The 23,997-nt window shown below is 39.7% G+C and overlaps 1 protein-coding gene across 5 annotated transcripts in view; it reads right to left on the reverse strand.

The window, feature by feature from the left end:
• Positions 1-5,453: 5,453 nt before the first annotated feature.
• Positions 5,454-23,997, reverse strand: part of HEATR5B (HEAT repeat containing 5B) — a 100,634-nt gene continuing 82,090 nt past the window's right edge. For 4 of the 5 annotated variants that reach the window (XM_075126994.1, XM_048843678.2, XM_048843679.2 and 1 more), the window contains 8 exons: positions 23,642-23,902; positions 22,102-22,229; positions 20,042-20,186; positions 18,720-18,989; positions 17,084-17,308; positions 12,851-13,023; positions 8,673-8,886; positions 5,454-6,442 (listed from right to left, as the gene is read on the reverse strand). In XM_075126994.1, the coding sequence (XP_074983095.1) occupies positions 6,138-6,442; positions 8,673-8,886; positions 12,851-13,023; positions 17,084-17,308; positions 18,720-18,989; positions 20,042-20,186; positions 22,102-22,229; positions 23,642-23,902 (1,721 nt within the window). In that variant the 3' untranslated portion in view covers positions 5,454-6,137. The remainder of the gene's footprint in view (positions 6,443-8,672; positions 8,887-12,850; positions 13,024-17,083; positions 17,309-18,719; positions 18,990-20,041; positions 20,187-22,101; positions 22,230-23,641; positions 23,903-23,997) is intronic. The other variant, XM_048843680.2, reaches the window with a different exon arrangement.

The following is a 23,997-nucleotide window of genomic DNA, read 5'->3' on the forward strand; positions in this document are numbered from 1 at the left end:
CGGCTACTACCGGGGCCCGGCGGGGACAATTCCAGCGCGCGATCCGCACCGGCCCGGCCCGCGGTACTCTGGGAAATGTAGTTCTGCGGCCATTCTGCCGGGGAGCTGAGCGCAGACCCGGCTGGGTCGGACTCTGTCCCGCCCTCGGTCGCCGGCTGCTCCCCACTTGTGAGAAACGGAAATCACACTAGAGTAACTGGGAAAACATCCCTGCGTTAGCTCCCAGACAAGTGCTCTGCCCCCAGGAGCTGGGAGTCAGCAGGCGCCTTCCAGGCAGACCCTCACCCGCTTCCGCTCCTCCCACCCCGCAAAAGCAGGGACTGGAGGAGAGAATCCACGTAACCCTCACCGGTTACAGTAGCCTCTGAAGACTAGGTTCTGGACGGAGATAACCCCGTGAGGCTCAGTTTACACCCCCTACACGGTTAGGTCAACGTAAGCAGCCTTCACTTAAATTTGGTTCCCACTAACAGAAGTGCCTCTCTGTGCTGATTTAGTTACACTGTTTGAGGAGGTGGTGTTAAGTCAGTCAAGGTAGTTAGTTCAACACAGCGTCAGCGTTACTGCATTGTTATTGGCTTTCAGGAGTTAGCCCGCTATGCCCCACCCTGACAATACAATAGATTAAAGTGCTCCTGATGAGGATGTGCACCACTAACACCAGGAGCCAAGCATGTGCACACAAGCAATTTAATAACTGCAGAGGCTGTATGTTGGTTGACAATTTTGTAGTGTAGACATGGGCTTAGCCAGCATGTTACAAAACTACAGTATTAAAAAAGGGCTGGAGTAGAAAGGGCCATTTTCCTCAACTGTAAGGGGATGGAGATGGGGAACTGGGGCACTGAAAATTATAGTGCACCGCAGTCCCTGCCTCCCCAGCCTCAGGGAGGAAAACTCTTAAGATGAGCTGCCTGGAGGAGTAGTTTTGCAGAGCTGTGGTGCTGTAAGGGTTCAGCACAGGAGGATCTTCTGAAGACTGCTCTTCCCTGCAGCAGAAGAAAAAGCTGGAGTGCTGAGACCTGTAAAGCCACCCCACAGAACTGAAGTAGAAGGAAGCTTGTCCTGGAAGCTCTGTTCTCCCTAAAAGGGGAATGCTGAGGAAGGTCACTGGACCATATTGCAGGAAGTCTCATGGGAACCATAGCCTCCTCTTAAAGGACAGTGGGAGCCTAAACTTCTAAAATTGGCTCCTCTTGAGAAGCTGGGCCTAGGCAATGGATTCACCAGCTGGTGTTTAAGGAGGAGGAGAGCCAGAGCCTCCTACTCTGCTGCAGCTGCCATGGCCCTCAGTGTGAGACTTTGCTTCCTATCTCGTAGCCTGGGCCCACTCAGAGATCTACTACAGATTCACATAGAGATATTAATGAAAGGAGCCTTGCTGAAAAGGAATGGCATTGCCAAATCCAGAAGAAAGCTAAAAAGGCTGAGAACATGTGATGCCACTAAAAATGCTGCAAGCTCTGTAAGCAACAGACCCATATGTCACCAATGATACTGTCTTAGCATAAGCTGAGCATTTGTACAGGCCCATCAGTGGTAAAGGCACTGAATAGTCCCAGAGCCTTCACCATATTTTGTAGAAACTAGGAGTGTTGCTGAGCTTCTCAAACAAGTATTTCCGGTTCGCTGATGGGCATCTATTCTTCAGAAGGCCAGTACCTGCCTGCTTCCTTACCGGGCCCTAAGCCTGAGAGGGGAAAAAAACTGAAGGAGCATGGAGAGAGAGAAAAGGAGAATGAGGGATAGTAAAGAAGATGGAAAAAGCAGGAGAGGTGAGAGAAAATAGGAGCTGGAGAAAACCAAGCTCATAGGGAGCAAGAAAGGGAGCAAAAGTAAGGAGGGCAGTGAGAAAAACAGGAAGGAGTAGAGAGAGAGAAGAAAAATGGAGAGGGGAAGTGGAAAGAAGTTAATTCAGGGGAAAACAGACACCGAAAAAAGACCATGAAACCTGGGAAAGGCAGAGAGAGGAAAAGAGAGGAACAACAAAAGCGAGGAAGGCATGCCAAGTTACTTCGCCTTTTAATCAAATGTAGTTTAGTGCCAGATTATTATATAAAATCATTTTTTTCCTGAGGAGCAGGAAACGGACAGGACAATGTAGATGGAAAACTTGAGACGTTTGTTTCTAAATGAGCATGAGAACCCAGTTTGTCTGTATGTGGTGGAGAAAAAGCCTCTCTTTTCATCTGCACCTGCCTTTCCCTTATCCCTCAATCTCTTTCTGTCTTTTTTCCTGTCAATTAACATTTTTCGCCTATTTTACTTTTTTTTAACTGGCTTCCTACAGCTTCCCACTATTGCTGGGCTGGCTCTAAACTTGCATTTTAAGATTTGTTTCTTTGCCTTTTCTGAGTTTCCAGCCATCTTGTTTAGTAAGAAATTCAATTCTGACTGGAAAAAAAGTGCTAGGGTAAAACAAGACTATTTTAGGGGAAATTAGGAGACAACAACAAGAATTCTTGCTGCTAATTCAGGCAAGGCAGAGAGAAACTGGCAGATAGCTCATGACAGAAGGGAAGACATGTCCTCAATGAACAACAACAAAAAAATCCAGAAATTTCATTGGGATGTTTGTTGCATGGCATGGATAGGAACCCAGTAAGCATAAACTAACTTGAAACAATGAGAGAAAGCACATCATATTGTTTTTCTCACTTCCAGCTGTTTTACATGTTTGTATGGTTTCTCTAAAAATCTTGCTGACATTTATTTTGAAATTTGCCTTCTCTAATGAAATGTTAAAAGGCTTGTACTTTTTTATTCAAACAAGCTTTTAGTGTTTCATCTTTGAAATTATGAATTATATTGTAAATTTTAATTAACTTAATCACTCTGTATAGAAAGAAAGAATAAAACAAATAATTCTTTGCTGCCACTCTTTCATAGAATCATAGAATATCAGGGTTGGAAGGGACCTCAGGAGGTCATCTAGTCCTACCCCCTGCTCAAAGCAGGACCAATCCCCAACTAAATCATCCCAGCCAGGGCTTTGTCAAACCTGACCTTAAAAACTTCTAAGGAAGGAGATTCCACCACCTCCCTAGGTAACCCATTCCAGTGCTTTACCACCTTCCTAGTGAAAAAGTTTTTCTTAATATCCAACCTAAACCTCCCCCACTGCAACTTGAGACCATTACTCCTCGTTCTGTCATCTGCTACCACTGAGAACAGTCTAGAGCGATCCTCTTTGGAATCAGGTAGTTGAAAGCAGCTATCAAATCCCCCCTCATTCTTCTCTTCTGCAGACTAAACAATCCCAGTTCCCTCTGCCTCTCCTCATAAGTCATGTGTTCCAGTCCCCTAATCATTTTTGCTGCCCTCCGCTGGACGCTTTCCAATTTTTTCACATGCTTCTTATAGTGTGGGGCCCAAAACTGGACAAGGTATTCCAGATGAGGCCTCACCAATGTTGGAGAGGGGAACAATCACATCCCTTGATCTGCTGGCAATGCCCCTACTTATACATCCCAAAATGCCATGGGCCTTCTTGGCAACAAGGGCACACTGTTGACTCATATCCAGTTTCTTGTCCACTGTCACCCCTAGGTCCTTTTCTGCAGAACTGCTGCCTAGTCATTTGGTCCCTAGTCTGTAGCAGTGCATGGGAATCTTCCGTCCTAAGTGCAGGACTCTGCACTTGTCATTGTTGAACCTCATCAGATTTCTTTTGGCCCAATCCTCTAATTTCTCTAGGTCCCTCTGTATCCTATCCCTACCCTCCAGCGTATCTACCTCTCCTCCCAGTTTAGTGTCATCTGCAAACTTGCTCAGGGTGCAATCCACACCATCCTCCAGATCGTTAATGAAGATACTGAACAAAACCGGCCCCAGGACTGACCCTTGGGGCACTCCGCTTGATACTGGCTGCCAACTAGACATGGAGCCATTGAGCACTACCCCTTGAGCCCGACGATCTAGCCAGCTTTCTATCCACCTTATAGTCCATTCATCCAGCCCATACTTCTTTAACTTGCTGGCAAGAATGCTGTGGGAGACCATGTCATAAACTTTGCTAAAGTCAAGGAATAACACATCCCCTGCTTTCCCCTCATCCACAGATCCAATTATCTCGTCATAGAAGGCAATTAGATTAGTCAGGCATGACTTGCCCTTGGTGAATCCATACTGACTGTTCCTGATCATTTTCCTCTCCTCTAAGTGCTTCAGAATTGATTCCTTGAGGACCTGCTCACTTTGGGCTTCATTCTATAAACAGTTCATTACTCCATGTGTCTTTACACTCATGTCTAGTCCTATTATGTTAGTGGAATAAAGTGTGGGAGTAAAGATACATCCTATCATAACTGTTTGCAGGAACATAGGGCTCACACCATCCTTTGTGATCTTGAATAATGGTCAAGAACAATTCTGAATTAAAAACTTTTCTAAACATAACGTTATGTTAAAGGGTTTGCATAAACTCACTGTGACAAGGTGAAAGAACTACCTTGTTCTTAGTTAATTGGTTTTCATTACAGTTGATCTTTCCCTTCCCCTTGCATAGGCGCTCAAAGGAAGGGCTATCACAGTGGCTATTTAGAAGAAAGAGATGGGTAAATGCCTACGGCAAGATCAGAATCCATACCTATTTCAGCCAAATATTAATCATACAATTAAATTCTGATTACTACTCATTTCCTATTGTGAGGTTCAAACAACAGAAATTTTAGGATCCACTTCTCAAATTTTATAAATAACTTGTACATTGACTTGTTACAGGAACACCTGAATGAACAGCAAAGATGGAGGGATAGAAACATACCTACATTCATTATGAAAGCCCTATAGGTTGTATGACACAACAAACCTATATAGGAAGGGCCCCTGATTTATGTGGCAAACTGGGAATTCTAAAGCAGTGTAAAAAACATTAAAATGCAGAGATTTCAATTGACTATTAAAATGGATAGGAACAGAGGCATTAACATATAATTCAATACAAATACTGTACTTCAGTATTTTCGTGTATATTTCACAGTGTTGCACAATTCCCAGTTTACCAAGGAAAACAGCACTATTGCATCGAATAAATCAGGACCCTTGCCAGAAATTGTAGGTCTGATATGCACAGAGTATATGGCTTTATGTCTTCCACCTCTTCCTGACACTAAGAAAGGTGTTAGAGAGCTCTGGCCCACTCCCTATGGCTGCAGGAAGAAGGTTCTCCACCAGCCCCTTGTGAAGTCTGGCAGGAGAAACAGCCCAATGGCTCCCATTATAGTCAAATCTTGTAGCAGGTAACAGTTCTCTTTCCTCTGTCTGAGAATCCAGGCAAAGTAAGCATAACACTGAACTGTGGGATCTGGGCAGAGTAGGAAAAGTTTACCACAGGAACCTTTGCAACAGGCAAATTCCAGAGCCACAGAAATGGAGATGGCATATGGTCCTATTTATAAACCTTATTTCCAGTGCATCTTTTTATTTATCTTAGTGAGAGATGGGGGAGGGTGTTGGTTCTTTGAATCCTTTTATTAACTCTCAGGCATGGAAACTGATCTGAAAGAGATATACCACAAAGTTAATAACATCTTATTTTGACAGCATGCTTGATTGCAGTCTTTTCCAAGATAAACAATCTTTTCCAACTCCTGATTTTTTTGTATTTCATATGACCTGAAATGAATTATAGGTTTGATATGCCCCAACTTCACCAGGTTTGTGGGGTTCTTTTTTAAAAGAAAAAAGTGATTATTACACCTGAAATTTCCAAAGATAAATAGTAAATACTGAACACTGGTTTCTCCACCCACTGCAACCCTGCTGTGTTAGTGTGCTGGTACAACAGTGGGATAGCATTAACTAGCTTTTAAAAACACTTGCATTTGCAAGGTTTGAATCAGTATTCTAAAAATAAACACAAATTAGGAGGACAGATGATACTTTTTTGGTGGATAATTTATAACATACATTCACAAATATGATCAAACAAATTCAATTTCTTAAAAATCTGTATAAATACTTGTAACGCTTCTTCCCTTATAATGCACAAATTTCAAGTAATTACACATAAAGCTATTAGATTGCCTCTGACATACAAACAATGCAAAATACAGACATATATGCAGTAGCACATAAGGAATGATGTAGTGCTTCTGACTTTTAATTGTAGGTATGATCCTAAAAATAACAACAATTCAAAAAAAGCTAGTTTTAAGTTTAATTGTTGGGACAGAATGTATTGTGGGTGGTGGTTGCCTGGCAGCTGCTTTTGCTTTGCTGGCCTGACTTGCACGGACTGCAGTTTCTAGACGTATTTTCAATTCAGGAGCAGCTCCCATTACTGTCTTGAAAGCATGAGGGTAGAGGGGACCAATGTGCATTAAATTCTGGAGTGCAAATTCATGAAGATCTTTCGATACTGTAGATGCAGAAGCAAAAGCATTTTCATTCAGTAAATAAGAGATCAGAGTTGGAACTAGAAGAGCAAGCAACTGGACTCCTGAAAGTGAGAAAAGAAAAAAGCATAATAGATTAGAAATGAAAACTATACGGAAAATTAATTGTGGCAATAATACTGTTCCTTTACAAGAGTCATTACAATCAAAGTTGAAAACAAACACAGCAATAATATAATAAAATCAAAGGAGTCTGAAATGCAGAAGACCTTTTTTCAGGACTTCCAGTCTTTTTCCTGGCCAGTATAGGATTTGGCTGTATTCCACATTTTCTTGTGTTTAATACACTTCAGTTCTGTTCCAGCCACTTCACTGGGGAGATTAGGGCAAAGCCTGATAGCGCTCACTGCTAAATGTGTTAAACTGCTAGAGCATCTTGTACCTCAAAGGATCCTACAGGACTTTACAGATTGAGAAATCACTTTCATCTTACTTTTGTAAAGCAGCCATCATTGAGAGTATGACATACCAGTTTAGGACACAAACTGAAGAGTACCTCCATATCAGTTTGAAAATGCAGCAGGGAAATATAAGTATTAGTAGGATAATATAGCTACCATGTTTGGAATTTGACTAGGACACTGGCATACCTCTTACTCTGAATGTATAGTTTAGTGGTGAGAGTAAGGATTTTATGAATCAGAATTCCTGCATTCTAGACCCGGTCTTTGTCACTGACTTATTCCGTGATTTTCAGCAAATCACTTATTCTTGTTATGCATCTGTTTCCCCATCTGTAAAATGGGCATACTATTAATCTCTCACACAGTGTATTTGTATAGATCGAAGTGTATTTGTATAGTACTTTGAGAGCCCGAAATAAAAGATGCTATGTAAACACAAAGTATTAGTATTTATTATTGTTACTTTTGTGAAGAGCTTCCTGGTATCTTTAGTGACTACAGTTGGTTAGGATCTTAGTTCTTGTTTGAAAGATTATACCTCCAATAGAACAGTGCCCCTTGTGTTGGTGCACTGGCTCAAAGACTCAGAAGAGAGTCATCTACTAAATTGCCAAGACTCTGAAAGTTTCCCATCCAAGTTCTGACAAGCCCAAGTGTGCTTAGCTTGTGAGATCGGATGAGATAGCAACCCAAGGAAGAGACTGTTCTTGGAAAAGAAGAAAAAGTAAACTAAAGCAGTCATAGCTGCTGATTTTTTGAATAATCTAATTACAGCTTTATTTTGCTTAAAATAAATAATTATGTTAGACTATAAATTTTAAGTTCATAATAAACATTTTTGGTTAAAGGATTGATCAGAATATTACTCATTATGTTCTTACATTTTGGGATAAATGTGAACTGAGCTCTCATGTAAGTAGGGGGACTGATATGCTTGGCTCTAACTAACGTTAACAAAAATCAGATGTTGGACAGACTTTCCCCCACACATTTCTACTAGTCTATCATTTCACACCTGCTCAGCTCACCTATTCCAAAACCAGAGTGGCTCCTGAGTAAGTTCTGCCAATTGTATGTGGGGGTTTTGTTTTTAATGTGGATGAATATCACTGGGGAATACGTTGAAAACAGTAATCTTATTTACATTTGTCTCTGGGGTGTCAATCGGTCTCCGAATGCAGATTCATTTTTAACTTAACTGAATTTTAAGATATTATATGAATATTCTTTTCTGCAGAAAGAAATTGATGTTACTCTCTTCAGACTTGCCCACAATTTCAAACAGCCCTTCCAAACCCAGCATAGCTGTTTCTCAGGATAATCAAATAACTTTGGTGATGGGTGTAGTATTGGTAGAAATACCTAGATTAATAGGCAATCCATGTGCTAAAATGGTCAGTAGTGAAAGAGGTAACAACTGGGGCAGTTTGCAGCTCTCTATTACTTTTTTCCATATGCAGGCACAAGACAACAATACTACACCACATTTGGAAGGTTTCTTTACAACCACAAGAGGAAGGAGTGCTAGTGCAATCCTGACATACAACAGCCCTTGTCATGTAAAGCTATAATACAATCACAGGTTTTTGCATCATAGAATCAAAGAATATCAGGGTTGGAAGGGACCTCAGGAGCTCATATGGTCCAACCCCCTGCGCAAAGCAGGATCAATCCCCAATTTTTGCCCCAGATCCCTAAATGGCCCCCTCAAGATTGAACTCACAACCCTCGGTTTAGCAGTCCAATGCTCATTTCAAACACCATTGTAAATGTATCACCCCCCCCCCACCACATCCCTAACTACAACATTCCTGATGTAAAAGGTTGTATTTCAGAGTTATTAGTGTTCTACAGAAAAAAAGATACTTACTATTCTGCTCCTCACCAAGGGCAACCAATGTTTCAAGGACTTTAATTCCTTCCTGGACTGCTAAAAGCTCTGTGTTGCTGTTTGGACGATTACTTTCTACAGCTTTCAGTTTCTCAACCATTATTGGTGCCAGTGAATGGATGTATGGAGTTGACAGGGCACGGTTGGTGTGTTGGAATACAGAAAGTAGAAGCTGATAACACTTGGCTTGAACCTAATCAAGATAAGTACATTTTATGGATTTGTATATTGGCTTGGCGGCTGGCAATACAATCCATCATATATTTGTATGAACATAAAAATGCTTGGAGGAAATAAAGGAAAAAGACCACTGAAATTGGCGGAAAACCGCAAAAGACTAACAGCTGGCTCAGCTGCTAAAAATACTGTTACCCAGTTTTCAATACAAGAAAAAGGAGTGCAACTAGGAAACAAATGCAGGAAACAAGAGAGAAATGATTAAGTGAAACTAGGTAAGATAGGAAAGTTAAAGAATAGTTAACAACATACTAATCAGGCATATGGGATGCATTCTAGAGTCCACAGGGAGCTGACTCCATAAATAACAACTACTAGCAATAACACTGGACGTATCTGAGGAATCATTTGAAGTTCCCTTCCAATTCCACAAAGGCAAAGGGGTCCCCACAGCCTAAAGAAAAGTATTAGAGTAGATTAAGGTAATTACAAAACATAGGTCATGGAAAACTAAGTTGATGTCCTTTATATTCTAAAATGGTGTCAATAAGGAGAACTCAGTGAATGTATTTGATTTGGCATTTAAAAGGGATTTTTCCAAAATACTACATAGGAATCTCAGACAAATTGGAGAGATATGGCCTTGAATACCATATGATAATCCAAAACGCAGGCTACGAAGTTGGACATATTTATAACACCTCATGGGTCAGTTATCAAGCAGGGTCTCAAAGGGACTTTGAGCTGTATTATTCAATGTATTAATGACCTGTGAGAAGCTCAATCTGACACTGATCACATTTTGGGGTGCAGAAAACTTGGAAGTATAGATAAGATTACAAATTAAAATTATAGATTGTAGGTTCATAGAAAGTAAGGTTGAAAGAGTCCTGTTAGGTTACCTGGTTTATCTTGCTATCTATGCAGGATTAATTCCTTGCAATGGATTTGACAGTTCTCTGTATAATTCAGATTTGGAGGCCCCCAATGTGTTGGAGCTTCCTCAACTTCCATTTGGATGCTGTCTAAAATTTCCATCTCAGAACATTTTTCCGGATATTCAGCCTAAATTCTGGGACCAGTTTCAACTGGTTACTTCAATTTGTACTCCCGTACCACTATAAATAATATTCTTCCATCCTTGTTGTTTCGACTCTTCAAATTCTTGAAGTGACTTACCACACACCCTTTCATTAGCTTTTGTTTAAACTGCACATATTTAAGAACAAAATCTTCACATTTGCAGGTAGAAGCTTTCATAGACTTCAGCAGGACCCCTATGACAGCTTTTGATAGCAGAATTTGGTTCACAGTTCTTTTAATCTGTTCTCAAATGTAGAATTTTTGCTGATCGTACACTCACTGAAGTCAATGACAAAGCTTCCATTAACTCTAATGGTGCAGGATCAGGGCCTGAATCCACTTTGGAGTCTGTAGAGCTCTTTCTGAGATCAAAGGTTCCCAGAATGGAATGAAGGGACAAAGGCTTCTTAGCTGAGAGCTCTTGATTCTGCAATTCACTTCTGTTTGTCCAACAAAGCCTGAGTTTCCTAACGGAAGGGTATAATATAAAGCATAGCTATCCGTTCAGGCTTTTGCCTGAGGCTGTTGTTTCAGTGGTGGAGCACTAGTCTTTGGTGGTACAAGTATTTTTAAAGAATTCTCTATTTTATGTCATTTCAGCGTATTTTTAAATGTATGTCCATTTATCATTAATGTGTGCCCACCTAGGAGCTGCTGTAGTTGTCATTTTATATATTGAAAAAATAAAATAAATAATACAATGCAATCCAGAGTATATTTCCCTTGTGTACGTACAAAACAAAGTATGGACACAGTATGGCTGATATTACGCTGCTCTCTGTTACCAAAACTGTGCTAGGAGAGTGTTCATTACTGGCTAGATGAGAAAGGCAGAGAACTTCCTTAAAAACGGAGGAGAGAAATGAACTTCTCCTGTTGTCAGTCTCTGTACAGAGCTAAATAGGGATAGATGTAAAGGCTCCTTCTCAGCACACTAGACACTCCCCTCTCCATTGTCTCTATCAGGAGCTCCTGTAGGTGTGACTATTGAACTAGAAGAGGAGACATGGTCTCAAACTGTTTCCCACCTTAAGAACTCCAGCAAGTCAAGCTTTTGTAAACTGCTGAACAGTGACAGAGCATAAGACCCCAGTTCAATCTGGAAACAGATGACTCCACTGCAGAGAAGGACTCTCAGGTGGACTAGAGTTCTAAATGCCTAAATATGGCATGCTTTTTTTTATATTTTTCTCCTCAGGAAATCTTTGAGTGCCTGTGTGGGGGAAACATTATATAGAAAACCTACAGGAAAACCCCAAGAACAGTAGAGAAAATAGAGGAAGAAGTTTAGACCTAAATCAAAAAATAAAGTTTGGAGATAACAATTCATCTATATAACTGGATTGGGGGGGAGGGAGAGGGAGCAAAGAACTGGCCTATATAAGGCAGTTCTTTCTTAGACATGGACAGAATTTTCTCCTCCCGCGCCCACTCCCCTAAAGAAGGAGCACAGGGAAAGCAGTTCTCTTTTAGATATCTTGTCATTACTCAGAGAGCTTGGAGAAGGGACACTATAACATGGTAAGTTACCACTGCCAACCTTTATCCTTTATAACCAATACTAGTCAGCTCAGTGCAGCCCTGGCTTAGGTAAGAGAAGAATTGATGATGATTTTCTTTATATCATCTCCCTTTACTTCCTCTAGTCTCTCTCTCTTCATTGTTCCTTTCAAGCAAATAGTATTCAGTTTAAGTGCAACTGTAAATTGGATGTGACAGATAATATTGTGTGAATTGTTGACTGTCTCTCTCTGGTGATGAGAAAAGCTCTACCTGTGGGGGAGGAAGAGCAAACAGGTGGAGTCCATCAAACAAGAAGTACAAAGTCACAAAAAGGGGCCCGGGGGAGGTTCAGTCCCTAACCAACAATTTCTCCAACTGGTGAACAGGTATCGGTCCTGGCATAAAGTGAGTTCTCTGACTTTGGGACTACAAGACCTTCTGTTACACATGAGTTTGGGAAACATTCTTTCACCTAAAATTACACTTTGTAAGCTCCTATCTGCACATCTGTATAATTGCTCCAACAAACTGATTTCTACATGGCAATTATGTTTCACTTCATGCTAACTGAGCATGTCTGAGCCAAGTCAGGCTACAATTTATCGCTTTTGCAATGGATTAGTTGAAAAGATAATTTAAAGAGAAGACAAAACAAAAAGCATAAATGAGTTTGCGACAAATAAGTAACCATTTTCAGAGTACTTCTGAAATGATATGCACATGCAAATCAGATAACTGCATCCCTGAACTGCACACTCAAAATGGGTTTTCATAGAATCATAGGGTTGGAAGGGACCTCAGGAAGTCATCTAGTCCAACCCCTGCTCAAAGCAGGACCAATCCCCAATTTTTGCTCCAGATCCCTAAATGGCCCCCTCAAGGATTGAAGTCACAACCCTGGGTTTAGCAGGCCAATGCTCAAACCACTGAGCTATCCCTCCCCCATGTAAGTAACATAAACACAAATTTTGTACCTATATAAGTAGGAGAATCACTGCAAATTTGGGCCTTAATCTTTATCTATGGAAACAGGAGTTTGAGTAGCATTATGAGGAAGTAGTATTAAATAAACAAGAGAAGGTCTAGATTTTTTTGGCCCAGTGGTCTTTTCCTTCCTAAAATTTCTTATATTAACAAAGATGTAACTTTTATAAATCCATATAACTCAAGAATTTGGCACAAGTAACTTGAAAATCCTACTTCAAAAGTGCCAAGTTTTGTTATAATTGCCATTGAGGCAATAGTTGTGATGGTTAATTTGTTAATTTGACAAGCAGGATCTGGTTACTTTTTGAAGTGAAGAAATTATAGATTTCAGAAAATGTAACATTATTCCTAGTTACTTTATGTCAACCATTTAAAATATTGTGCACGCTTCCACTTGATGAGCTTACCCAAGGATCACAGGAATTCAATGCGTTTTTAAATCTGTTAATGCAGCCGTTCTGTAAGGACAGCACTCCAATTATTTCTGTACTTGCAGACCAAAGGAAGAGAGCAATGGCTGTAAGCATGCTTACTTCATCAAGAATAGACTTGGTGCCTTCTGAAAAACAAAAAGAAAAGGCTGAGCTCATTGTGAAAAGGTTTTAGAGTTTGTTTAGTAAATCCTAGTGTACTAGAATAATTCACAACAAAGAGATGTACTTGAAAAGACTTCAATTACACTCAAATATGTGCCTATTCATCACTACCAGAGTCACATTTTAACTATTAGTGGTAGTGACTGATATAGTTGAGGTTGTTTAAGATGATTAACTCTAGTCTAATCCTCTCTTTTAAACTGCTTAAAACTTCCTGAAATTTCCACCTATGCAGCCAAAATTATTCATGCTTGGTCTCTAACCACAGATATATTTTTATTGTTTTTAAAGTTTTAGCAAATACAAATATGCTATTTTTGAGCAGAAAGATGGTGGAAAAAACATTATGCTGTCCCCATTACAACCAAGTCTCTTGCAAACCTTTTCAAAACAGCCTCTGCAGCTGAAATGGTTGGGATGTAAAAACCTAAAATCTAGTATGGGAGTAGCCTGCACTAAAGAGAAGGGTTCTTGAGTGTTCTGCTGAAAATCAGTTATGATTTGACGGTGTTAATAAGCCTGTGAAAATCATACCGTCCATTTTGCTAAACTGGTGAAGTGTGCAACTTCATTCTGTCCTGAAAAGTGAACTGAAGGCATGCAAACCCTTGCACCTTGCAAGGAGTTAAATGAAATCTCCTAAAGTCCACAGAAGGTCTACAATAAGCGTCAGTGGTGCTTGTGGAAATGGGGGCTTGAAGGCCCTTGAGCCAAGGTGAAGTTGGGAGAGAGAAGTTTGATGAGACGTAATTAAAGAGGCCACTGAAAATTAATATGGGTTTGGCCTGGAAAACTTAATCCAATTATTGTTTCTGCTCAACGATCCTAAAGGATGGCATTGTGTAATTACTCTTTTATCCCTTCAGATTTCACATGACCACTTCTGCCAACTCTTCCCACCCTGCTCTCCTGTTCAGTCTATATTTCAGGCTATTTGGGGGTGTAGTGAGATCGTTTTGGCTGAGATACTCGCGGTAGGTAAATGACGTGCATCTCTGGATCATAGAATCATAGAATACAAGGGTTGGAAGGGACCCCAGAAGGTCATCTAGTCCAACCCCCTGCTCGAAGCAGGACCAAATCCCAGTTAAATCATCCCAGCCAGGGCTTTGTCAAGCCTGACCTTAAAAACCTCTAAGGAAGGAGATTCTACCACCTCCCTAGGTAACGCATTCCAGTGTTTCACCACCCTCTTAGTGAAAAAGTTTTTCCTAATATCCAATCGAAACCTCCCCCACTGCAACTTGAGACCATTACTCCTCGTTCTGTCATCTGCTACCATTGAGAACAGTCTAGAGCCATCCTCTTTGGAACCCCCTTTCAGGTAGTTGAAAGCAGCTATCAAATCCCCCCTCATTCTTCTCTTCTGCAGGCAAAACAATCCCAGCTCCCTCAGCCTCTCCTCATAACTCATGTGTTCCAGACCCCTCATCATTTTTGTTGCCCTTCGCTGGACTCTCTCCAATTTATCCACATCCTTCTTGAAGTGTGGGGCCCAAAACTGGACACAGTACTCCAGATGAGGCCTCACCAATGTCGAATAGAGGGGAACGATCACGTCCCTCGATCTGCTCGCTATGCCCCTGCTTATACATCCCAAAATGCCATTGGCCTTCTTGGCAACAAGGGCACACTGCTGACTCATATCCAGCTTCTCGTCCACTGTCACCCCTAGGTCCTTTTCCGCAGAACTGCTGCCTAGCCATTCGGTCCCTAGTCTGTAGCTGTGCATTGGGTTCTTCCGTCCTAAGTGCAGGACCCTGCACTTATCCTTATTGAACCTCATCAGATTTCTTTTGGCCCAATCCTCCAACTTGTCTAGGTCCTTCTGTATCCTATCCCTCCCCTCCAGCGTATCTACCACTCCTCCCAGTGGATCTCTCTTTTGGGTCAGAAAACATGGATTGTACCGCCCTTTGTTCTTCTAGGGCAGAGAAGATGCTTGGATCAGAGGAAGCTGGTTGAAGTCAGTGCAGACAAGATGGAGATGCTGCTGGTAGGTCACGGGAAGCATCCAGGGGTATGGTTTTTCCCATTACTGAAAGGGTCACTCAATCCTTTGTCAAGGAGATTTAAAATCTGGAGATGCTTTTGGGTCCTCACTTCTCTTTGATTCCCTGGTGATATCAGTGGCTAGTCTTTTACCCCTCTGTATTATGCTAGACTATATTGTGATCAATTCTCTGGTGTGAATTTGCCACAGTCGTCCATGCCTTTACAACCTTCACACTGAATTACTACTGTAATGCTCACTGAGGTTCAACAAGGACAAGTGCAGAGTCCTGCACTTAGGACGGAAGAATCCAATGTACGGCTACAGACTAGGGACCGAATGGCTCGGCAGCAGTTCTGCAGAAAAGGACCTAGGGGTTACAGTGGACGAGAAGTTGGATATGAGTCAACAGTGTGCCCTTGTTGCCAAGAAGGCCAATGGCATTTTGGGATGTATAAATAGGGGCACTGCCAGCAGATCGAGGGATGTGATCGTTCCCCTCTACTCCAGATGAGGCCTCACCAATGTCGAATACTGTGTCCACTTTTGGGCCCCACTCTACAAGAAGGACGTGGAAAAATTGGAAAGAGTCCAGTGGAGGGCAACAAAAATGATTAGGGGACTGGAACACATGACTTATGAGGAGAGGCTGAGGGAACTGGGATTGTTTAGTCTTCAGAAGAGAAGAATGAGGGGGGATTTGATAGCTGCTTTCAACTACCTGAAAGGGGGTTCCAAAGAGGATGGCTCTAGACTGTTCTCAGTGGTAGCAGATGACAGAACAAGGAGTAATGGTCTCAAGTTGCAATGGGGGAAATTTAGGTTGGATATTAGGAAAAACTTTTTCACGAGGAGGGTGGTGAAACACTGGAATGCATTACCTAGGGAGGTGGTAGAATCTCCTTCCTTAGATATTTTTAAGGTCAGGCTTGACAAAGCCCTGGCTGGGATGATTTAGTTGGGGATTGGTCCTGCTTGGAGCAGGGGGTTGGACTAGATGACCTCCTGAGGTCCCTTCCAACTCTGACAGTCTATGATTCTATGACTATGATGAAGACTACATGAAGCCTATTATACGATTCTCCTAAAGCACCACTGGCTTCCAGTTTCCTTGAACCACAATTCCAGGTATTGAGTTTGATCTACTGTATACAGCTCGATACAATTATGGCTCTGCCTACCTGAGACAGTGGCTCTCTCCCTATGTGCCATTTTGGATCTGAGTCTCTCTGGGCAGTAGATATTTTGGGGTAAAAGGAAAAGAGGGGTATAATCAAAGATGATTCCTAGTTTATGGGCGTGGGTGACATGAGGGAGGATGGATTGTCAACAGTAACAGAAAGTGAGGAAGGGTTTGGAAAGGAAGACAAGTTGTTAACTTGGTTGTGAGGCATCCAGGAGTTTTCAGAGAGACAGGCTGAGATGCAGAATTGGCAGAAGAGACACAGGTCAGGAATGGAGAGGTAAACTTGTGAGTCAAAGGTACAGAAATGGTAGTTGAAGCTGTGTGAGTTGATGAGGTTACCTAAAGGAAACGTGCAGAAACAGAATGCAAGTGTGCCAAGCGCTGTGAGAGACCTATAGAAACAGGAGAGGGGTGGGAGGCCTGCTGAAAAAGACACTGAGGAAATGAGTGGAGAAGTAGAAGAGAACTGATTTGTAAAAGCCAAGTAAGGACAGGATTTCAAGAAAGAGAGTATGATCAATATTGCCAAAGGCAGCTGAGAGGTCAACAAGGATGAAGGTGGAGTATGCTGCCCTGAGATAAGGCTGTATTATTCTAAAATCAGTATTGTATTCAGCATTACATACATTGTATACATTATATATACAGTTCACTATAATGCAGAGTGTTTAGCCAGGCTTGTGTTAGCACTTAGATCTTTTCTCTATTTTACAACCTATGCTATGTTAATCACAGTTTTTTGTCCCCATAATCCTAAACTGATAGGTAGCCTATAATATATTATGGAGAAGTGAATGTTACATGTTTGTATATAACAGAAACTTTAGCTTTAATCTATTTAACTGGTTGAGAGTAAACTGCTTACCTGGTTGGGAGTATTCCAAGATAGATGCCAGAGTGCTGCGGATAAGACTGGTCCATTGCTTATGAGTTTCCTCAGTCTTGGCCATTGGAAGAGTTACAGTAGTTTTTATCGCCTGAAGAGCTGCGCTGACTGGTGGCGAGACCTGATTATCCACTGATTTTACTGCAGTTTCTTTCAATACTCTTGTAATCAGAAACAGGATTGTAGGTAATATTGTCATACATCCTGAAATAAAAAATAAAGTGCATTCTTGAAGTTAAATCTAACACCAGGTATAGTCCACAACTTCTTTATATTTCCTTAGTGGAACATCTCTTGCTAGCAATGGATATACCAAAATGTACTACAATTTATTTATGTGGTAGTAAATATAATTCAATAATATTTTAACAATTAAGAAACATCTTATTATATTCCAAATGTATTATATGACAAATTACATAATTTGGGTCATTTGTGCTAATGTAGTTAAAAAGCGGTCAGCAATTCAGGGATTTATAACTCAGCCATTAAAAATTTGCTCTAGGCTGACAAGGAATGATTTTTAAAAATCCATTAAAGAGAGGAAGGATGGTCCAGTGGTTAGGGTACTAGTTTGGGACTGAAGAGATGCAGGTTCAATTTTTTCCTCTGCACCAGACTTCCTGTATAAGCTTGGGCAAATCACCTAGCCTTTTTTATGCCTCAGTTTCCCCATCTGTGAAATGGGGATAATAATACTTCCCTACTTCACAAGGGATAAATACATTAAAGACTGTGAGATGCTCAGATATTATGGTAATGGAGGGCCACAAAGCACCAAAAACAGTTAAATAATTGATCATTTTCCCCTGATTAGGGCTTATTTTGCATCCCAATTGGAGCCAAAAAGAGCTCAGACATGTAGAATTTGTACTCATCCTTCCCCCAGCTCATACTTAAAGCTATGAGTCTGGGCAGATAGCTTTCTGGCTAGGAAAACCTGGCCAAAATTCCTTGTGGCGGCTGTCAGTATCATTCTTTAACTGGTCTGAAAGGTCACTACTGAATGATAGAAGTGCTCTATTCGATGCAGGGAATGAGTAATGCTGCTTCTCAAACACTCCTTTACTCAGTCATCCCTGAAAGCCAGAAAAAATGGGACCAGGAATCAAATCATAGGCTCCTGCATGGCAGCAGTGCAAGACTCTGGGCTAGCTTGTAGAAAAATTTTATTTTTAACTAAACATTTGCCATCCATTAATCACTAATTTGGACTACAGGCCAAGTATTTTTCAGAAATTATTTCCTCTAGAATTGTTATTAACTTTGCACCTCATTAAGGGCTCAACCTCAAGAAGTGCTAAACATCTGCAATGTCAATGTAATTTCTTGCAGACATGAGAGAGACCTCTGCTGTATTCGAAAGAACAGGGCATACAGTGCAAGTTTTGATTTTGCGATTTTCCTGATGTCCTGTGACCTGAAAAGCAGTCACCCTTAAATTGCTCTAGAATCTAACCTCACCATCAATAAATTAGCTTCACTTAAAGTGGTCTGCAACGGAGGTAACATTTTTAGTTACTGCTGTGTCATTTGGTCATTTCAAATTACAGGATTTGTCTTATATTTCTCATAAAACACATTCATTTATGCATATGAAGTTATAGTAGAATACCTGCTGGAGAGCATAGAGAAGGCAGGTCAGATAGGATGGTAACTGTGGCAGCCACAAGGCGAGCACTTTCTTCAGAGAGCTGAGGTTTGGCAGAAACATGACTTGGAGAGTCTGACATTTTTGGGCTTAGATGTGGCATATGCCGTACTAGGATAAACATTAGTAGTTCCATGGCTGCAAAGACAAGAGACTTTCCAGGCTCAAGACCACCAGTCTCACCACCTTCTCCTAACGCAAGGCACATTTCTTTTTCCTTTATGTTATCTTCATCTGCAGTGAAAGACATTTGGTTAAATAGTAAAGAACCCAAAATAAATATTAGATAAAATACACTGGAAGGTAGATAATACTTTGAGAAGAGCTAGAGGTTCACATTAATGTATATAATGTCAGACAGATCACACAGGTTAAGAAAAATACTACTTTTAAAAGTTAAAATGTATTGAGGGAGTTTTAAATTGCCTTAAAGGTTTTGTGATTGTAACAATTGACTTTAAAATTCCATAATGAGCCCAGAAATTGATAAAATTTAATAATTACAATGTCTGAAAACAGTTGCTGTGTTTCATACTTCTTAAAAAACTCTTGTAATAAAATTTTCATCAAAAGATGCCAACTTCTGCATGTTGCCAGGCACAATGTTGTGTAAAGTACATTAATACAATCGGTTTTTTCTTTATCTCAGTTATGAATTAAGGTTTTTGTAGAAAAAATATTCAAGTGCAATTCCAACCTGAAATGTGACTCTAAAAATAGTACTGTGGGATTCTGTGTACTGTCTCCATGATGTTAGTATCAAATGTGCTCAGTTTACAAGATTTTCTTCTGAGTTGCAGACTTACAAGCTATGTCCTCTCCTTTGACATTGTCAGTAATAAATTCTAGTAATTATGCCCTCAATTCCCCTATGCAACTCTGAATTCAAATGATGTTTTAGTGAACACATGTGATGTCCCACTGCATGCGTGGGTTTAGAAAGATGCAACTTACTGGGCTTCAATAAACAATTCTATTGATGCAGAAAAAGGAAACAAATGCATTCCGCTCTCTTTAAGCTGTGCTGGTTCTTTCTACAGCACTAATGAGAGTAGAAAGCAGTAAAACCTTGCCCTGCCCCACAATTATGCTCTGAGGGTGTAACTCTGAATACATTGAACAGATCTGTGGGATAAGGAGGAGCCATTTTTACCTAGTCAGTTTTCAGAGAAGAACCACACTTTAATAAATCTGAGTTCTTCTCCCAATTAGGAAATTTGTTGCTTTTTTCCTCTGCAAATGCAAACAACAGTTTTAAGTTTGTTTGTTTCTTTTTAAAGTCTTACTTAGAGTATTCCTTTTTTCTTGCAAGTAATCTTGAGCTGCTCTCACTATCTGCTGGACAACTCCTGTAACTAGCAGCTGGACTGAAGGAGGATCCCAGGTCAATAAGAGTCGATGCAGCACACTCAGAAGTTCAACACCAAGGAGCTAGAATAAATTAAAGTATTTTTTTAAATGTAAATTAAAAGTGAATGATTCACAGACCCCTAATTATCAGCAAAAATGGTTTCCAGTTAATCTACTGTTATTCTTAGCCATAGAATATTTTTTCTCAGTTTTAAAAAGCACAATTTCTTTGGTACACACTAATTGTGTTTCTCAGTTCACTTCTGAGAGAATCACTTTTGCATATGCCCCCACACTTTATCCTGTTATATCACTTATTTATTCTAAGTGAGTCTTTTTCACTCACCATAACCTGGGATTTTTTAAAAGAACAAAAATGGTTAAATTTAATCCCAAGAGCATGCAAACTGTGGTTTAGGAGGTTTATACTTGAGAAACACAAAGGATTGCTAGTTGGATTGTTCTTTTGTTTCTGTTTTAATGGTAAGATTTAAAAGGAGAATTTTTTTTAAAATGGGCAAGTGTGCCCATACCCAAGCCTAATGGTATTAAATGGATGTATTTGGTTGAGTTTTGCAATTTACTGTCTTTTTTTTAAAAAAAAAAATATTTTTTTTCACCTCAGCTGCTTGAAAACTAATGTAGTCTGCTGGGGAATGTGGAGATCTGATGCTGAAGGGAAAGCCTCCCATGGCCAAAGTAACCAACCACACACACAGGAGCACAAAGATGACACTGATATAACTTTGCCCAATTTATGAGTAAGTAGTGTATTTTCCCCACAAAATAATAAATAATTAAAGCCCCTGTAAACACCATAAAGCTGCTAAATGATGAAGACCCATGAAAACAAACTGTTTGAATACATCTGGGACATGGTTGTGATACTCAGAGAAGTGGCATTAGGCCCATTGAGCTCATGTGATCTGAAACATCTTCTGAATGGCTGACCATGGCGTTTATGCCACTTACTCAAGAGCAGGGGAGGGGACAACACATAATAGTTCACACTCAACTCTGTGGCTAGCAAAAATCAAAGTAATTGTAAATAAAGAGAGAGTATTTAGTCTACAGTGTTGCTACAGGACTTCCATACTACTTTCTCTATAAAGCCTTCTGTTCTACAAAAGTGTACAGTCTCTGTCAGAGATAATCATAAGGTACATCATCTGCTGTGATTTATCAGGCATTAAGGAAAAGAAAATGGGGTGATAAGTCCACTGCCATGATCTTTAGATTTACTGAATTGCTATTAAAAATTAAACATGAGTCACCAATTAAAATGGAAAAGCTTTTTACAGATCCCACTTATTCCTACACCAAATCATCACGGCAAATTAAATAGACCCTTTACCTCCAAGATATAGCAATATATTTCTGCTATGACAAATATTGAGTTTTGTTTATAAAGTTTTCCTTCTTGAATTTAGAATTCATGTCTCTCCCTAGGAGAATCTAGAAAGTTAGATATTGAACATAAAGATAGAAGAATATTTCCAGTAAAGCTGCTTTTTTGACTGCTATTATTTGTCATTGAAATTTGTTCTTTATTTAAAAATGGAACTTTTGAAAAAACATTTCTAAACTGCCTACTTTTGAAAATTAATGAAAAAAATTCTAAATGAAAAAAATGTAGCACATTTTTTGTTTTGCAAAATGTTGGAGCTTTTTTGTTATTGTTGTTTTCCTGTTTTTAACTTTACTAGGTCAGTTTTTAAAAATCATTAATGAAAATTTAAGGTAATAACCATTTTTTTTTAAATCTACAGAAAAAGAAAAAATTGGATCATTCTGAAAAACAACAAAAATATTTTGAATTTGCCTACATTTCAGTAACGTTTTTTCCTCTAGTTTTGGACCAGCTCTAATTTTCAGGGACGAGGAAGTAAACAGAATACTGATTAATCACTGAACACTTACACACACGCATCTAAAAACAGAATAAGCCTTTGAGATTCACACATCAGTAACATATTATTAGGCCTATGTACTATACCTGATCCTCTGCAATATGAATTCTAGCACAAGGGGAATCCAGTAAAGTATGCAGTGCTCGTAAACAAGACGTGACATGTTCAACAGGCTCCTCAGGCCTGGGGGAACAGAGGAATTGTATACTAACACCTGAAAAGAAACACACAAAAAAATCTCATTTCTATACCAATATGATAAGGGTTGTTTTTATAACATATTTAAGTATTTAAACGATGCGGAAGTTGGGATTGTTTGAGGATTTTTTAAAACACAAGAGTTATACTCATGTTTTATTTTTGCTATTGAGAGATATTCTTTGTATTAATGCCAAACCAGTCACTTTTTCCCAGAAAAACCAATATTGAGATAGTAAATAATCACGGTCAGTAACCTACAGATCTGTAAAGGAAACTAATTTTTGGTCATTTGCTTTTGCAAATCTGTAAATTAAAAATCTGCCACTTTTAACTGTGTTTTTAAGTTTCTTTATATTACAATATTTTAACTGGAAAAAATAAACTGCAATAGAAGAGATCTTATTTTCAGGTATAACCTAGGTACACAACACAATTCTTCAACAAACATTTGTATTATTACAAATGTTTAAAATTTAAATACTCCAATTACAGTACTTTCACATGCAATCTCTATAAAGAACTGCCACTGTTTAAAGAAAGAAAAAACAACATTTATCTTTGAACAACTAATATGTCTCTGGGTTTATTGTACAAAAGTCTCAGAGTTAATTATATGACTGTCAGTGCAACACTGTTTTACTAGTTATTTGTATAGCATAGATCAAAAACTACTAAAAGATATACATAGATAAGCAGCGTACTGCTAAGGCATATATTCCAAATTCTACAAATCTATACACCTAGACATTTCCATAGCCCTCAATACTATCGTACCTGAATGCTCACCTACTAACGGATGCTTTTCTTACAACACCCCTGTGAAGTAGGAAGTACAGTACTATCCCCAATTCCACACATGACGAACTCAGGCACAGCATAGACCAAGTGACTAGCCAATGTCACACAGGTCTTTACTGAATTATAATCTGATCAGGAGGTATAATCAGGGGTGCTGGAACAATTTTTAGGGCGGGGGGAGGCTGCTGAGAGCCACTGAATCAAACTGTAAACCCTGTATATAGTGGAAACCACTTCAAGCCAGAGGGCGCAGCAGCATCCCCAGCACCCTGGGTATAATTTAATCTAGCTCATGATTCTAAAATTATAGAAAGAACACATGTCCAGAGAACATAATTTGTGTCATCTGAAATGTAATAAATATACTTTTTGTAGACACTAATGACTTATTTTTAAACAATGTAAAAATCAGATATAAAACTAATCAGGAAGATTTCATTAAAAGGACATGGAGCAGTGTTTTTCATCGCTATAAAAATCATTTCAGAGAGATGGGTTGCCAGGTGTAAGCACTGGAATGGACATATGGTCCATTTTAAACTGGCTAGATTTCAGGATGATGGTGTCCTTTGAATGCAACCACACGGTGGTATTAAACTTTGAAATATGATATCATGAGGCTCTTACCTAAAATTAAGTGCATTCTATCTTTATTTATCTCTGGCAAAGATTTAGTGGTAGATGGTGTTCCAGGTGCCTGGTTTAACATAATGGACGAGGCACGTTTCTGTGAATTAGGCATTGCTGAAGCTGCTTCTTCTGGTGACTCAGAAGCATTAAATCCTGCACTGTTTAGCCAGAGTGCTACTGCATGTAGGATTGGAGCCCAGGAGTTCCGGTAGTGCAGTCTAGCTGTATCGATTGTCTCTGGAGTGTAAAATGCTCCACCTGTTAAATTAGCAAAGCAAATGCTAACTAGCAGAAAAAGTACACGTGTGTGTGAGAGAGAGGGCATATATTGTAAGCATACATATATAGGGTAC

Source organism: Caretta caretta, chromosome 3, assembly GCF_965140235.1.
Source record: "Caretta caretta isolate rCarCar2 chromosome 3, rCarCar1.hap1, whole genome shotgun sequence".
Lineage (NCBI taxonomy): Eukaryota > Metazoa > Chordata > Testudines > Cheloniidae > Caretta > Caretta caretta.